This window comes from Naumovozyma dairenensis, chromosome 2, assembly GCF_000227115.2.
Source record: "Naumovozyma dairenensis CBS 421 chromosome 2, complete genome".
In the NCBI taxonomy this organism is placed as follows: Eukaryota; Fungi; Ascomycota; class Saccharomycetes; order Saccharomycetales; family Saccharomycetaceae; genus Naumovozyma; species Naumovozyma dairenensis.
Genome location: NC_016480.1, coordinates 943,664 through 960,910, shown reverse-complemented (window position 1 = coordinate 960,910; position 17,247 = coordinate 943,664). Strand labels below are relative to the sequence as shown.

Here is a 17,247-nt window from a genome sequence, read left to right as displayed (position 1 = left end):
AAGCGGTGGGAGAGAGACATTCAGCTCAAACAAAACAGACAATTAAACATTTATGTAATGGGAGCGGATGATTGTGAGGCGCTGAAGCGCCCTTAAGGTTTCAGAAAAGGGAATAAGCGAAGTTCATTCGTTGGAAGTTTTGAAAAGGCGAGAAGCCGGAGTTGCATACATAACATATACCGGCTTAAGGGACTATGTAAAAGTATCCAAGTGAAGATTGGAAAGCACCTAAGAGCTTAGATGGCAAAAAAAGTTGTAATATTCTCGAATATATCCAGCAAGCTCAGTTATTCTTCCACATATGGAATATATCATTCTACTTTTAGATACTTTAAGATAATAAAATAAAATAAAAATTACGACCGTGGTCGGATAATAAGAACTTCAGTCGGTTAATCCATATATCGATTTCAACCATTCAGATAAAAACTATTGTACTAATCACGATATACACTGTTTCTAATTCATATTTTTATTCAATAGTTTTAAGTGCAAGTGATTATAATTAAAAATCCAAGAAAAAACTAACAATAACAACCAAACAAAAAAATGTTAAGAGCTATAACAAATCCGGTATATAGGAAAGGCTCACGATCATTAGTGAATATTGCTCTTCTCAAGCAATGTTCCAACAAACTAACTCACTCTTCTCAAAGGTATATTACAACTGGAACAGATACATTCCTTTCCACTTCCAACTCCTCTTACATAGATGAAATGTATTTAGCATGGCAAAAGGATCCCACCTCAGTCCACGTCTCTTGGGATGCATATTTCAAAAATATGGGTAATTTGAAAACTCCAGCTTCAAATGCATTCCAAGCTCCTCCAATCATAATTGGAACTCCTCAATCTTCTCCACAATCTCCATTAGGATCTGTAGCAAGTAATGTGGACGCAAACGTTAGCTTACATCTAAAGGTACAATTACTATGCAGAGCATATCAAGTTAGAGGTCATTTGAAAGCTCATATTGATCCATTGGGATTATCATTTGGTGATAGCTCCTCTAAACATATCCCTAAAGAATTAACTTTGGAATATTACGGATTCAATGAAAATGATTTGAAGACAGAGATTAATTTGGGACCAGGAATATTACCTAGATTCGCTAGGAAAGATGGTCAACCCACTAAGATGCCATTAGGTGAAATTATTGAACATTTGGAAAAATTGTATTGTTCCTCGTATGGGATCCAATATACTCATATTCCATCAAAGGAGAAATGCGAATGGTTAAGGGAAAGAATTGAAATTCCAAATCCTTATAAATATAGTGTAGATCAAAAGAGACAAATTTTAGATAGGTTGACTTGGGCAACTTCTTTTGAGACTTTCTTATCTACTAAATTCCCCAATGAGAAAAGATTTGGTTTAGAAGGTTTAGAGGCTGTGGTGCCTGGTATTAAGACTTTGATTGATCGTTCCGTGGAAATGGGTGTCGAAGATGTAGTCTTAGGTATGGCTCATCGTGGTAGATTGAATGTCTTATCTAATGTGGTTCGTAAACCTAATGAATCTATCTTTTCAGAGTTTACTGGTACAAGTACAAGAGATGACATTGAAGGGTCCGGTGATGTTAAATATCATTTGGGTATGAATTATCAAAGACCAACAACTTCTGGTAAATATGTGAACTTATCATTAGTCGCTAATCCATCTCATTTAGAAGCACAAGATCCGGTTGTATTAGGTAGAACAAGAGCATTATTACATGCTAAAGGTGATTTAGAAAATAAAACTAAGGCATTAGGTGTCTTATTACATGGTGATGCTGCATTTGCAGGTCAAGGTGTTGTTTATGAAACAATGGGATTCTTAACATTACCAGAATATTCTACAGGTGGTACCATCCATATTATTACCAATAATCAAATCGGGTTCACAACAGATCCAAGATTTGCAAGATCTACACCATATCCCTCAGATTTAGCTAAGGCTATTGATGCACCAATTTTCCATTGTAATGCAAACGATATTGAAGCTGTTACATTTATTTTCAACTTAGCTGCTGAATGGAGAAATACCTTCCATACTGACGCTATCATCGATGTTGTGGGTTGGAGAAAACATGGTCATAATGAAACTGATCAGCCTTCTTTCACCCAACCATTAATGTATAAGAGAATCGCTAAGCAAAAATCAGTTATTGATGTATATACTGCAAAATTGTTAAATGAAGGATCTTTCACACAGAAGGATATCGATGAACATAAGAAATGGGTTTGGAGTCTTTTTGAAGAAGCATTTGAGAAGAGTAAAGACTATGTTCCGTCTCAAAGAGAATGGTTAACGGCTGCTTGGGAAGACTTTAAGTCACCAAAGGAATTGGCAACAGAGATTTTACCACATAATCCAACTAAGGTTCCAGCTGAAACTTTACAAAATATTGGTAAAGTAATATCAACATGGCCTGAAAAATTCGAAGTACATAAAAATTTAAAAAGAATTTTAACAAACAGAGGTAAATCGATTAGTGAAGGTGAAGGTATTGATTGGTCTACTGGTGAAGCCTTGGCTTTTGCAACTTTAACTTTGGAGGGACATAACGTTAGAGTCTCCGGTGAAGATGTTGAAAGAGGTACATTTTCTCAACGTCATGCAGTTTTACATGATCAAAATTCCGAAGATACCTATATCCCATTAAAACATTTAAGTGAAAAACAAGCAGACTTCTCAATTTGTAATTCATCCTTATCCGAATATGGTGTTATGGGATTTGAATATGGTTATTCCTTGACTTCTCCAGAATATTTAGTAATGTGGGAAGCCCAATTTGGTGATTTTGCCAACACTGCTCAAGTGATCATTGATCAATTTATTGCTGGTGGCGAACAAAAATGGAAACAAAGATCCGGGTTAATCTTATCTTTACCACATGGTTATGATGGTCAAGGTCCAGAACATTCATCAGGTCGATTAGAAAGATTTTTACAATTAGCTAATGAAGATCCAAGATATTTCCCATCTGAGGAAAAATTACAAAGGCAACATCAAGATTGTAACTTCCAAGTTGTATACCCAACAACTCCAGCTAACTTATTCCATATTATAAGAAGACAACAACATCGTCAATTCCGTAAACCTCTAGCACTTTTCTTCTCTAAACAATTATTACGTCATCCATTAGCTAGATCGAATTTAGAAGAATTTACAGAAGGTGGTTTCCAATGGATCATTGAAGATGTGGAACATGGTAAGGCAATTGGTACCAAAGAAGAAACAAAGAGATTGGTCTTACTAAGTGGTCAAGTCTACACTGCTTTACATAAGAAGAGAGAAACTCTTGGTGATAAGACTACAGCTTTGATGAAAATCGAAGAATTACATCCATTCCCATTTGCACAATTAAGAGATGCAATCAACTCCTATCCAAATCTAGAAGAAATTGTATGGTGTCAAGAAGAGCCATTGAATATGGGCTCCTGGTCTTTCGTATCTCCTAGATTAAAGACAACATTGAATGAAACGACATATAAAGACTTTACTGTCAGATATTGCGGTAGGAACCCAAGTGGTGCTGTGGCGGCTGGTTCTAAGGCTCTACATGCTGCAGAAGAAGAAGCTTTCTTAAAGGATGTTTTTCAACAATAGACTTTTTATCCCTAGCCAAAACGAAGACAGAAAACTCTACAAAAAATACTATTAATCAAAAGCTGGCCAAATGTTGAATTTCGTGTCACGTTATGATTACGAGATCTCAAATCTTTCCTATATATACATATATTTAATCACGTATTATATTCTTAAATAATGAAATCAATATGAAATATTTATTATATTCTCAAACGAACTCCCTTCTCATTTGAACTAAATACAATAAAGCAATAAAGAGGCCTACCCTCCCGGGGTTAATTTAGGGGGATATTTTTGTAATCGATATATACTGGAGATAAAGGGCGATGAATTTTGTAATTTGTTGCCATTGCTAATTACTTCCGCGGCGCCACCCTTAAATCTTGCAGCAGGGATTTCCCCAATGAAACAAATCTGCATATATACTGAGAAAAAGTGCTTCAAATTACATGAACTCCTGATCTAATAACCTCCAATCTTGGAAAAGCTGGGTTTAGTACATCATTGAATATTTAATTGACTAGCTATAATGTCATCAATTCAACAGCAGAAACTGAAGAAAATTGCGGTGGTGACCGGTGCATCATCTGGGATCGGTTACGAAATTACCAATGAATTGGCTAAAAACAACTACATAATTTATGCCTGTGCAAGAAGAGTAGATCCTATTCAACAATTGGTTGATGAATTCTCCAACGCAGTGATAAAACCCCATAAGTTGGACATCTCTAACCCTGAGGAAATAACACAATTCAAACAATTCTTATCCGAGAATTTACCAAATGAGAAACTTGATTTACTGTACAACAATGCTGGCCAAAGTTGCACTTTCCCTGCTTTAGATGTCTCCAATGATGTAATGGAACAATGTTTTAAGGTCAATGTTTTTGGTCATGTTAACATGTGCCGTGAATTATCCCAGTTTTTAATCAATGCGAAGGGTACAATTGTCTTCACGGGATCATTAGCTGGTATTACTCCTTTCCCCTTCGGTAGTATTTATTCAGCCACTAAAGCTGCAATCCACCAATATGCCCGTGTGTTGCATTTGGAATTGAAACCATTTGGTGTGAGAGTGATCAATGCTGTTACTGGTGCTGTCAAGAGTAATATCGCAGATACAAGACCTTTGCCAGAGACTTCCGTTTTCAATTTTGCTGAAGGTCAAGAAGCCTTCAAGAATCGCCAATTAATGGCAAAGAAAAGTCATCCAATGCCTGCTGATGTCTATGCTAAGAAGTTAGTTAAGGACATTATGAGCGGAAGTGACCCTGTTGATATATACAGAGGAAAATTGGCTACTGTTATGTCTTTCATCATGCTATTGGTTCCTTATAGGATATTAGAATTTGGATTAAAAAAATATTTTAAGTTAGATAAAGTCTTTGAAGCTTTAGATTCAACGGATGAAGAAAGACTAAAGCGTAAGAGTGCCTAAAGATCCTATTAAGTTCTTATATTACCTTTATCATTGAAGAGGTATGAATTTGAATACGACAAAAATAATTGGAGATATATTGCTAACTATATATATACATACATGTTTTATTTTTTAATACTTTATATTCAGGTATTCCTACCAAAAATTGGTAAGTTTTGTTGAGTAGTGTAGTACAACAGTTTATAGTTTTGTTAGAGAAGTTGCTATGCGCATTCAATAGTAAATAAAGCAGGAATTTTAACAGTGTTAAGAATGAGGTAATTTAACTTTGTTACTTTCTATTAATAGAAACAAAAGCTTATGAGCATGGTTTTACAGGTTCGTGCTCGGTACTAGTAATTTCCAAAAACTGGTTGAGGCTGAGCTATTTTATCTTCTTACATATAATCCAAAACATAATACAAACGAGATTCCGGCATTATGTCAAGTATTTTACAATAATTTTTGAGATATGGCTAAAAATAACAATAGTTATTACACAATGGATCATAATTATACAAAATAGAATATTAGTAAAACCAACCAGTATCAACTAATTAAGTGCTTCAATCAGGAAGATCAATAGTGTCAAACTATGTACTTTATTTTGAAGATTACTAAAAATTGCGACTAATGTGATCCTCTTGAATTATCTATCACCTGAAATAATTGAAGGGAACCTAGATTTTCCCAGAACCGACGTCATTCTGGTGGAAAAAAGGCATCCCTTTATGTATTGAAGGTAAGCATCTCTTACCTTACAAATTATTTCAGTATTTCCCCCACGCCAAGCCACGTCATGTATTGTGCCAAGCTTGTTTCCAATTTCTTCCAAGCATTTTCTCTGCGGAGTGTATCATCAATCTCTGTTAAGACTATTACGTATTACGGGCCGGCACCTAGCAAAAGACGCGGTCTCACTTTTCGTGTTCCTTTAAACATTTCGCGTCTTATAACGAGATTCATGAAAAAGGCTGGTTTCTCGAAGATACTTGAGTGAAAAGATGCTGAACCATAAACATTAAAGTTAAACTCCAAGTATCGGTACCTCAACTACCTTCCTCTCTCAGGATTTACCTCAATGCTCCTTTGCAACCGTTCCTTTAATTCTTTACCCAAGTACCTATATAAAAAACACTTTCCTTATGAAAGAATGAATTAGATGATTTTTTTTAAGATATTTTAATTCCCCAAAGGCACTTTGCTGGCACCAATATAAAAAAGTGTACAGATCAAAAAATAGAACATTCACTTTTTTTCCATACGTTTAATATTTCTTTTCCATTTGTACCGTTGAAAGCTTTTTAACCAAATATATATCATCACTAAAAAAGACACAAGAAATTCGCTAATTACAATCATGAAGATTAATGCATCACTAGTAGCCGCCATATCTTTAATTGGCACTAGTACTACTGTCACTGCCTTACCATTTTTCGCTTTCGACAAACTATCTAAAGATTGTACCACAACTGTGACCACATCAGGACATCAACATAAAAGAGCCATCGCTGTCGAATACGTTTACGAAACTGTTTTGGTTGATAATAAAGGTAATACTGTCACTCAGGCGAATCAACAAACTGCTATTACTACTACTGTACCAACATCCACTCTGCAGCCTGTCAACGCTATCGAAGATGTTTCTTTTAAAGCTTCTACTATAGCTAATACTCCAACTACTATTCCTACTGCTGCTGGGGAACCTACCACAGTTCAAGAACAAATTCAAAATCAAGAGCAAACAACTTCTACTACACAACAAATTCAAACCACTTCTACCGAACAAGCTGTGCAAATACCTACTACTACATCCACAGCACAAGCTTCTACTGCAGATGCTTCGTCATCAGCGTCATCTTCTTCAAATTCAGGCAGTTATTACGGTGATTTATCATCCTTTTCAGGTCCAACAAGTGAATTCCAAGATGGTACGATCCGCTGCAGTCAATTTCCATCCGGTCAAGGTGTCATTTCTGTCGATTGGTTAAACGAAGGTGGCTGGTCCGGTGTTGAAAACACGGACACATCTACGGGTGGATCATGTGCAGAAGGTTCATACTGTTCGTACGCTTGTCAACCTGGTATGTCCAAGACACAATGGCCATCTGACCAACCTTCCGACGGTAGATCTGTTGGTGGGTTACTTTGTCAAAATGGATACTTATATCGTTCCAATACTGATTCGAATTATTTGTGCGAATGGGGGGTTGATGCCGCTATCGTCGTTTCTGAATTAAGTCAAGATGTTGCAATTTGTAGAACGGATTATCCTGGTACTGAAAATATGGTTATTCCTACTTTTGTTACCGCTGGAAATTCATTGCCTTTGACTGTTGTCGATCAAGATACATACTATTCATGGCAAGGAATGAAAACTTCTGCTCAATATTATGTTAATAATGCTGGTGTTTCCGTTCAAGATGGATGTATTTGGGGTGATAGTGGATCAGGAGTCGGTAATTGGGCTCCATTGAATTTCGGTGCTGGTTCCACTGGTGGTATTAGTTATTTATCTCTAATACCTAACCCAAATAATGGATCACCATTGAATTTCAATGTGAAGATTGTGGCCGCCGATGATCAATCGACAGTTAATGGGGAGTGTTATTACGAAAATGGTAGTTTCTCCGGGGGTTCTGACGGATGTACGGTTGCAGTTACATCCGGTAGAGCTAAATTTGTACTATATAATTAAAAAGACACGTTTACTTTAAATAACAAATTAAAAGCAACAAGATAACAATAAATCTTAAAAACATATAGGAAACGTATATCCGGCATAAAGCCCGCTTCTAGACATAAAGTAACATTGTCTGCTTTTCTGCATTTTTTGGCTGTATATCCTTTGTTATCGGGGATAGTTTTGTGATTCAAAGTTTCTCGCATAATATTAATCGATGGAAATCAGTAGATATTCTTGAACTCAACAAATTTTCTTCCATCGTTTAATTTAGATGCTGCATAGAAACATTACTGCATGGATGGAACTTCCCTTTGAAAGGGGTAACAATAAGGATACATCCCGGAGTATGCGCATATGAAGAAACTCCTATATCTAAAGAAAAAGAATCAGGAAATATCAGAATATAATATATTAAATGTACATAATTTACATAATTGAGCATGAATTATGTAAGCCATGAGGAAACCATGCAAGAATAAGAAACCGTTGTGCTTCAAATAATAAAGTTGGTTTTTGTAAATCTATTTCCCTAATAGGAAGGAAAACCTGACGTGTTTCCTTGTGTAGTTCCAATTCACAGACGTCTGCCTGTATTTGCTGTCGCGCGTAATAGGGTCCAGCCGCGTAGACTAAACCAAAAGCGGAACTGTCAAGAAACGTAAACTTAATCAAATAGGTAGTTGGTAGTCAAGTATATGTGATATAACACAGTTCTTGCCTATTGATCTGGATTACCATTTAGAGAAACAAAAAACAAACCTTCAAAGCACCCCTTGATCGTTTGTATCTATTATAAAACAGTTGCGAAAAAGTTTCCTTTTTGGCAATCTTTCTATTATATTCTGAATCTTTTGCGACTCGTCTTTAGACTTCGAGGATCTTTGTTAGGCAAAAGTGGAGCAGACCATAATTAACCTCTAGGACTACAAATATAGTAGGAAAAAGAAAAAGAATCCAAGTATACAATAAGATAAAGCGGCACAACATTTCTATGAAAATTGATACAAAAAGTCTGAGTAGAATATATACTTCTATATTTACCAATTGGATTTAAGGAAAAAGAAGATCCCCTTCCAAACAGCATAGCATATGACGTTACCAAAGAGTCAAACTAATCAAACAAATAGCAACACCATCCCTAGTAGAGAACTACAGCAAAATAGTAACCAAGAGACATCAACGTTGGAGACAAGTTCAAATCGTTCAACAAGTTATACCCCTAACCCAACAACTACAGCTCTATCATCGACGACTGAGGATACCAGCAATACAGTCGATACTTTTCGAAACTTGATTCTCGAAGAATTGGGGATTAAGGATATTTCAAAGTTTGGACAAATTGAATCCCAAGTGTTTGATAAATATGTGGAAATACGATTGACAAGAGAACAAAAAAAAGTTGAAGAACTTCGAAAGGCGAACCTGGATAAACTCGAGCAAATATTAGGCAATTTCCAAGAGAACGCTAATCTCACTGTTGATACAATCAAGACAATCTTTCATCCAGGTAGCGCAAATACTTCTGATCCAGTACTTACTAAAAAACGGAGAATAGAAACCTCCCGGTCACCAAGCCCTAGAGGCCATAGAAGGTATAGATCCGAGATCACACCGATATCAGAAAATCAGGAGAATCTACATATAATTAGTCAACAACAAGATCCACACGCTCCTCAAGGGCGTTGTATAGGCCAACAACCAGGTTATTACCAACCATATTATACAGCACCCATGATTCCTTTACTTCCGAATGGCCAACCTTTATCAATACAGCCGCCTAATCTACAGTATCTACCAGGACAATGGAGCAAACAACAATATCCTCCTGCACCAAACCTCTATCAACAACCTATGTCAAATAATCGTCATAATCCATCTCCTTCATCAGATGCAAATAAACTACGCACAATAACTGAAACATATGCAAATTCCTCATTCACGGGGAAATCATCAGCAGTATCGCAATATACTGATAGTCGACCACACCACATCGCCATTCCTCCCCCTGGGACGGTTTTTAGATCAGATACACATTTTAACCCGCCACATTTGATAGCTTTCGAAAATCAATTACCTCCACCGCAGCTACAGGTACTGTCCCAGAATAATAGCCCGGGACACATTTATGCTGATAGACAGCAAATATATCCGCAAGGAACGCATCCACCTAATCATTTCAGTCACCGAAGATCTCATAGTGCTACAGTATTGATGCCAAACCCTGGAAATAAATCTCCACAGAAAGGTCCAGTAGCTTTACCTGGCAGGCCAGTTGATTTTTTAATACATACACAAAAGCATCCTCCACCAACATAACGCTCAATAGCGAACGTCGTTAATAATTTCATGTGGTAGAAAATCTTACGCAGACATCTTAAGAATCTGCATTAATGGATTCCAATGACATTGTAAATAAAAGTAATTGTCGTTGATTTTAACCCTTTGGTTCCCATGATAATACGAAAGAAGTACGTCATTGCAGCACCACATGCGGACGTATTCATTACTCCATAACATGCCCACCATATCACTTATATCTTTCATTTTCAACGATCCCACTATATTTTGGACATCCACTCGATTAGGTATGCCAATTTTGTATTTCTATTTTTTCTTTTCAGCTAATCATATCATTTAACATATACATATATATATATACGCATATTAACAAAAGTTATCTCTTTACCTCATCGATTTCTACTGAATTATTCGGGGGTAGAAAATTCATGATTATTCAAAATTTCAGACTTTATTTTTTTCATAATATATGTAACAACAGAAAAGAAAAATGCAATCACTAAAGACTTGCGTAAGTTTATTGTATGTAATAATAATGCCGCTGAAGTAACTGCGTTTTCGCCATAGTTAATGTTACAAAATGAGTTCTCCGAGGTTCGGAAATGGAATGTGTCAAAATGGGGTAAACTAATTCCGATTTTCGGAATAATAGTAACCGAAATAAAAGTAACACCCCTACACCACATACAGCGGAAGAATATGGGGTAGAAATAGAAGAAAAATTACGTCAATTTTATTCGGATGGGAAGTTCGAGGGGTAAAAATAATGGAAACTGTTCTCGGCCACTTCCGTATTTTCTTCCGAACATTGTTCAAACGCTAACAATAACAATAATATGAGATGCCCTACATTTACCAGGGATGATATTTCATTAAGCCACTTAAGCAGACAATTTGGGAGGGACAGCTTACATACTTGTTGTATATTGGCAGCTACGGACGTGAGTGATTAAATTACTCCTTCTTTATTATCCAGAGTTTATTTGGATTCTCTCCCGTGATAAGCCCGTAGTTCAAGATTTTCTTGGCATATTTTTTTCCTCCGAATGAAAAATTTCAAAAAGAGAAAATATATATATATGGAAGGAAGATTAACCAAATCTCTCAGCTCATCCCCTAGTGAACGACTACGTATAAAATAGTTATGGAGTTCTTTATCTTATTCTTAGTATATGTAACATAATAAATAAAATATGGAGAGTTTTCAAACACTATATTAAATACAATATTAAATTGAAAAAAACCATTTTTGATCGACATTATTTGCTAAATGTCGGAACAAATTGATAAATTAAATGAACAGGAAAAAGTTGATATAACACCAAGATCAAGTGACGGATATACACATAAAGTTAGATCATATCATAACGACGATGATGATGAAAGTGTAATCAATATATCCGATATCAATCCAAAAAATCAACTATGTCAAACGAAGTCAAATCAAAATGAGCCAGATATCGCATCTCCACCTTATTCTCGATTTGGTACAACAGAGAAAATGATCTTAGTGATACAATGTGCCTTCACTGGGTTCTTCTCTTCCATTGCCGGTGCTATATATTATCCTGTCTTATCTGTAATTGAAAACGAGTTTAATATCACAGAAGAAATGGTCAACATTACAGTGGTAGTTTATTTCATTTTCCAAGGTATCGCACCAAGTATTATGGGTGGTTTAGCAGATTCTATGGGAAGAAGACCAGTCGTTCTATCATCAGTCTTAGTTTATTGTTGTGCATGTATTGGTCTTGCATGTTCTCATACTTATGCACAAATTATTGTCTTAAGATGTCTTCAAGCTGCTGGGATATCACCAGTTATTGCTATCAACAGTGGTATTATGGGTGATATTACTACGAGGGCAGAAAGAGGTGGGTATGTTGGTTATGTTTCTGGTTTCCAAGTTATCGGTTCCGCCTTCGGTGCATTAATCGGTGCTGGTTTATCTGCAACATGGAGTTGGAGATCTATCTTTTGGTTCCTAGCCATTGGTTCCGGGGTATGTCTAGTTGCATCTATAATTATCTTACCTGAAACTAAGAGGACAGTTGTTGGGAACGGATCCATTATGCCTCCAAATAGAATAAGCAGAGCACCAAGTTTATATTTCCCACCTTTGAGGAGGAAACTTCATTTAGACAACCCGGATTTAGAAACCAAAGAACCACATATTAATGTAAATATTTTTGCTTCATTCAAGATTTTAACTATTCCAGAAGTTACCATATTATTATTTGTCGCAGGATTGCAATTTTCAACTAATACGGTACATCAAACTGCATTGTCCACTGTTTTAAGTAAAAGATATGGGTTAACAGTTGCAAAAATTGGGTTATGTTATTTACCTTCGGGTATTTGTACTCTGATCAGTGTGGTAACATCAGGTAGATACTTAAATTGGATTTATAGAAGAAGAATGGCAGCACATAACAAATGGATAAAGGAACAAGAAGCCGTATTGCTCGAACAAAACAATCATGATATTGATGCGGTCAGAGAGATTATAGCAACAGACTCTAAATATACGTTCAACATTTTCAAAGCAAGATTAGAACCGGCATTAGTAACATTATTGTTAAGTGCTTCTGGGTATGTTTCGTTTGGTTGGTGTATATCAGTGAAGGCACCATTAGCAGCAGTTCTTGTTACCAGTGGGTTTGGATCATTATTTTCCAATTGTATTTTGACATTCTCATCTACATTGATTGTTGATCTTTTCCCATCTAAATCTTCCACTGCGACTGCCTGTTTAAATCTTTTCAGATGTTTAATGTCAGCTATTCTTATCGCATGTTTAAGTAAGATGTCTATTGCAATGACATATGGTGGGGTGTTTACATTTTTAGGTGCGTTAGCCGCTTCGTCATCTTTATTACTTTTATTCCCAATAAGACATGGTAAAGCTCTCGCATTGAAGAGACGGAAGGAAGAAGAAGCTTTGCTTATAAGTAAAAATGTTGATTCTATTAAATCACCAGTTTAATTGTATGACACAAACACTGATAGAAAAAAAGAAATAAAAGAAACTGCAGGATTCAAAGATTTTTTTTCAAATATATATTAATATAACACTTAATAAAATCTAATAAGAATATATTCTAATAGCAATAATTCGTATTTACAGAAAAAATGTAGTTTTCGATTGTATGCTTCATAATCGAATATGTATGATTTTATCTAGAAAGAAAAAGATATATGAAACAAAAATACTTGCTAAGAGCATGAATTATGCAGACGAAGAAAAAATCCAAACAATAAATTTACCAAAATCAATATGATTTGAAATAAAAATAGTATATAAAAGCTAGATAAGAATTCAGTAATAATACAACATTTTTTTTAGGATTTGAATAAAGGTTGGAATAAAACAACTCAATGCCGTTCTTGGTCAATTTTTGTTGTTTTTTTGACAAAAAATATGAAACAACTGGGTGAATAGTGATATATATAGAATTTGGGGATGGTCTATGACGTAAATAACATAATATAGATATGGAATATTGTTTTTTCCCTTCAATTCGTACTCTGCGGGTCAGTAATTTTCAATGAATATTTTCCAGTATTCCTTGATACAATTTCTTCAAACAGAAATGGAATGGCCATGAAGGAGAGTGAAAGGGGAAGATTTAAACTTATATTTTTAATGTTCCCTTTGGAATCCTCTTAAAGATGGGAATTTATCTTGAGCGGAACCTGTATTAGGGTCATATTGTGGATATTGAGTAGAAGATGTTGTTGTTGCATATGATAAAGTAGGAGCTGGTGTTAATTGAGGTGGTTGATGTTGGTTTTGCGGTTGAATAATAGACCAAATTGTTTGAATATAATTTGCTTGTTCTTGATACCTTGTATTTAAGACATTAATATCATTTCGTAAAGCTGTAATTTGTTCTTTTAAATCTTCAATGATTCTAATTTGTGGATCTCGATATTGTGGGTCAGGTGATTGTGTAGGTTGAATAAATTGATTGTTTCTTTGCGATCCAATCAGTGGCGGCCTCGATGCTTGTGTGGCAAATTGATTTACAGGAGTTGCACTTGACAATTTTGTCAATTGATCATTTGAATTTGAAAAATTAAGAGCGTTAGGGTTTGAACCATTAGGATGATCAAAACCGTTTGGCCGTAGAGGATTTGTATTAGAGTTTTGATTCACGAAAGGAATTTGACTCTTATTATCTGTTTCTGCAGCTAAAGTGACAGGAGAATTCAATATAATAGTCCCATTATGATAATTAAATGTATTTAACAACTGAAGTAATCTAAATTCTAATTCTGTATTAGCTTTCAAATTATTATTTGTTTGAGGATTATAATTTGGGATAGTTTCAGCTTGAAGATCTCTCAGTTTGATGGCTTTAAGATATAATACTTTGAATCTATCATGACATTGTCTAGAATTTCTATCATAACCATATTCCTGTCTTAATATTTGTGATAATTTTATCCAAAAGTTTTTCATTGGTTTAAAATATTCCACATATGTTAATAATTGAGCATTATTTAAGATAACTTTCAAGAATGAGATATCTTCTGGTTCTCTCCATTTTTTCCTAGTATGTTTTACATGTTGAGATGACATATTTATGTTATTACTGCCAGATGGTTGATCTTGTGTGCCTATAGAATACGATGGAGATTCTTCGTCATCATCGTTATCGTTGTCATTATCATTATCATTATCGTTATTGTTTGCATTATTGGTACTATTCACGTTATTTTCATTATTGGTACTATCACTATTCCCGTTGTTATCTAGGTCGGATCCCGTTAGATTCGGGTTAATATTATTTTGGGTGTTCATATTTCCATCTTTATTCTTCAGTATTTGGTTTGAATAAGTTGAATCATTATTTAGAGAATTTGGGAAATTTGGTTGTGATGTTGTTATTGGATTAGTTAAGTGATCGATTCTATTCTGTTCATTTTCATGAGGAAGCGAAAAGGTGTTTCTGTTAGCCTCCATTTTTACTAATGTCTAACCTTAATGCAAAAATTCTGTATTTCTGAATCAATTATTTTGTCAACAAATAAAGGGGGGGGACGACTTCCACCGACTTAGAAAATCTTATTATTTGTTGTGTTGATAACTTACTTAAAAAAAAGAAAAGATAATGAGACTATTTTGTTCTATTTATCTTGATTTTGTTTATACCTTGCGTTAAACGTCTGAAAATGCTTCGCCAGGCTATTATGGTTTTTTGTTTACTTGTGTATTTTCCGTTGCTATGTCTTTAAAGTTATAAGTTCTCTTTTGCGAATATTTGATGGTTCCGATAGTTTTGGGATATAGTAACGATTTACTGAGTAGAAATTGTAGATGTGGCTACAACAAATACGTTGAAATTTATGCTGTGATAGAAGAGTGAAAAACGCACAATTTTTAGAAGGTTCAAAGGCTTTTTTGACAAACAAAGTTCGGATGGCTTAGAGGACTTCTAGTATAGCAGACAGTAAACGTTAACGTACGTAATACAAAATAGTATGAAAAGGTTTCTTCTTCTTTAAGTAGAAGTGCGGAAGTAGAAAGTTTAAGTTTAAACTGATAGATGAAGTATATACATCTCTTTGAGAGAAGGCTTAAGTAAGCGAATTCTGATTCTGATGCTGATGTTTCCTGCTCGTGCTTAAAGATCATTCTAATGTTCATACTGTCGGCAAAGATTGTCATCTTCCAAAGGAACCGACCGATGGGGGAATAACAATTGGAACAGGAATTTGAACCGTTGAGAAGCGGCCGTGTTTTTCTGTGGGAAGCGGAAGCGGAAGCGGAAGGAAACTTCCCTCCCCTCCCCTCCCCTCTGTATCAGAAGCGGGATGTTATGGGCAAAGTTTGAATGCGAATAAACCGGCAGCTAGTTTTGTGAGCATAATAGACATACGGTTCCGCCGCCGCTAACTTGGATGCTAAACTTTAAGAGTAATTCAAGGGCACTGTAAATTACGTATTGAGCGGGTTGTTGACAAAGGCAAGATAACGTATTTGTTACGGCCATAACAACGGTACACCCTACCTCAACCACTCGCTTTTCAATTGGTTATTGGTGCGGTTCTTTCGCTCTTTACTTCCCAGGAACTAACGAGCTATACATACGTACAGGGTTTTTTATCCCTTCACATGGTAATCAAAATTTCTTGGATTTCAGAGCCCGGGAAGCTTAATAAAATATGAGAAGGGTTCTGTCAACATATTTAATGGCCAGTAATTTCTACGATTATATCCTTCGAATCACCAAGCTTATATTAGTTAGTAGAAGTTATTACTCTAAATTTGCTTATACTCAACCCTTCATTGTCTCCATTTATACTCTATTGTTATATATAGGAAAGTGCCTCTTCCTAATATAAAACCCTTGAGCTAAAAAAGGGCTGCCTTTAGAATGAAACAGGTCAAACTAAGGTCTAAAACCGGGGAAATTTTTTAATGTTTTTTTACCGAGGCCCAAGAAGTTTCAGGGGTAGAGATAATAACCGTAATATTTTTAAAATGAGTGGTAATCAGGGTAACAGGCACATTGTTAAGATATATTCAAATTTTTATAAATGGAGGTTGGGGTGGGGTTAAAATTTTTATTTTAGTTGGGGCAGGGGACGGTCATTTTTGATCTGGGTGTTGAAAAAGAGGTGGTGGAATAGGCCTATTTTTGACGGGGGTAGAAAACATTTTCAATCCATCCCATGTCTTCCTCAAACCATTCTCAACTGGTGAAGGGGGAAAAAGCATGTATACCTTCACTTCACAGGCACGTTAAAATATTCAACATGCCGAACAAAAAAAAAACAGCACAATTTAATTGCATGTAAAAGGAATTAATAAAAAGACCTCCATTACAAACGCCGTTCGCCCGTACGTAGGTAGTAGACTCCGCATATAGATCAAGCACCGCAACTGCACCTGGTTCGTTTGGTGTTGTATTATGTAACATTGTTCTACATCCAGGTTTGGGGAATCTGCCCTTCTTCAAAGAGCAGTACCATTTCTCATAACAATACCTGGGAGAAAAAGATTAACCTTTATCTATTGTCAATTCATGTTTCATCAAACTTTTATACTTCTCCAAGATCTTCTCTGCAATAAACTTGAAATCATGTATTCACATTCCAAGGGTTTTCCAGGGAAGAATAAAAAGAACAACTTATTGTTTAGCCGAAGGCACATAAAATTCACTGTAAGTCCGTCCCTTACTTATTGTCTATGATGAGACAAATTCTTCCTGAAGTGATGTAAAAAAGTACGTGATCCCTACGGGTTTTCTTAAGTGAG

At 35.5% G+C, this 17,247-nt stretch overlaps 6 protein-coding genes across 6 annotated transcripts; 5 read left to right on the top strand and 1 right to left on the bottom strand.

Annotated features, from left to right (window-relative positions):
• Window positions 1-549: 549 nt before the first annotated feature.
• KGD1 (alpha-ketoglutarate dehydrogenase KGD1) lies at window positions 550-3,594 on the top strand (the record flags this gene model as incomplete). Its single annotated transcript, XM_003668610.1, has 1 exon — window positions 550-3,594. The coding sequence occupies one exon, from the start codon at window positions 550-552 to the stop codon at window positions 3,592-3,594; it is 3,045 nt and encodes a 1,014-aa protein (XP_003668658.1).
• Window positions 3,595-4,105: 511 nt separating this feature from the next.
• On the top strand, window positions 4,106-5,014 carry AYR1 (acylglycerone-phosphate reductase; the record flags this gene model as incomplete). The annotated part of the gene is made up of 1 exon (XM_003668609.1): window positions 4,106-5,014. One exon carries the CDS (start codon window positions 4,106-4,108, stop codon window positions 5,012-5,014), a length of 909 nt encoding a protein of 302 aa, XP_003668657.1.
• Window positions 5,015-6,356: 1,342 nt separating this feature from the next.
• Window positions 6,357-7,694, top strand: SIM1 (putative glucosidase SIM1; the record flags this gene model as incomplete). Its single annotated transcript, XM_003668608.1, has 1 exon — window positions 6,357-7,694. One exon carries the CDS (start codon window positions 6,357-6,359, stop codon window positions 7,692-7,694), a length of 1,338 nt encoding a protein of 445 aa, XP_003668656.1.
• A 1,077-nt stretch (window positions 7,695-8,771) lies between these two features.
• On the top strand, window positions 8,772-9,998 carry POG1 (Pog1p; the record flags this gene model as incomplete). Its single annotated transcript, XM_003668607.1, has 1 exon — window positions 8,772-9,998. One exon carries the CDS (start codon window positions 8,772-8,774, stop codon window positions 9,996-9,998), a length of 1,227 nt encoding a protein of 408 aa, XP_003668655.1.
• Window positions 9,999-11,250: 1,252 nt separating this feature from the next.
• On the top strand, window positions 11,251-12,966 carry NDAI0B03770 (MFS transporter; the record flags this gene model as incomplete). The annotated part of the gene is made up of 1 exon (XM_003668606.1): window positions 11,251-12,966. The coding sequence occupies one exon, from the start codon at window positions 11,251-11,253 to the stop codon at window positions 12,964-12,966; it is 1,716 nt and encodes a 571-aa protein (XP_003668654.1).
• Window positions 12,967-13,623: 657 nt separating this feature from the next.
• On the bottom strand, window positions 13,624-14,949 carry RPI1 (Rpi1p; the record flags this gene model as incomplete). Its single annotated transcript, XM_003668605.1, has 1 exon — window positions 13,624-14,949. One exon carries the CDS (start codon window positions 14,947-14,949, stop codon window positions 13,624-13,626), a length of 1,326 nt encoding a protein of 441 aa, XP_003668653.1.
• Window positions 14,950-17,247: the final 2,298 nt, after the last annotated feature.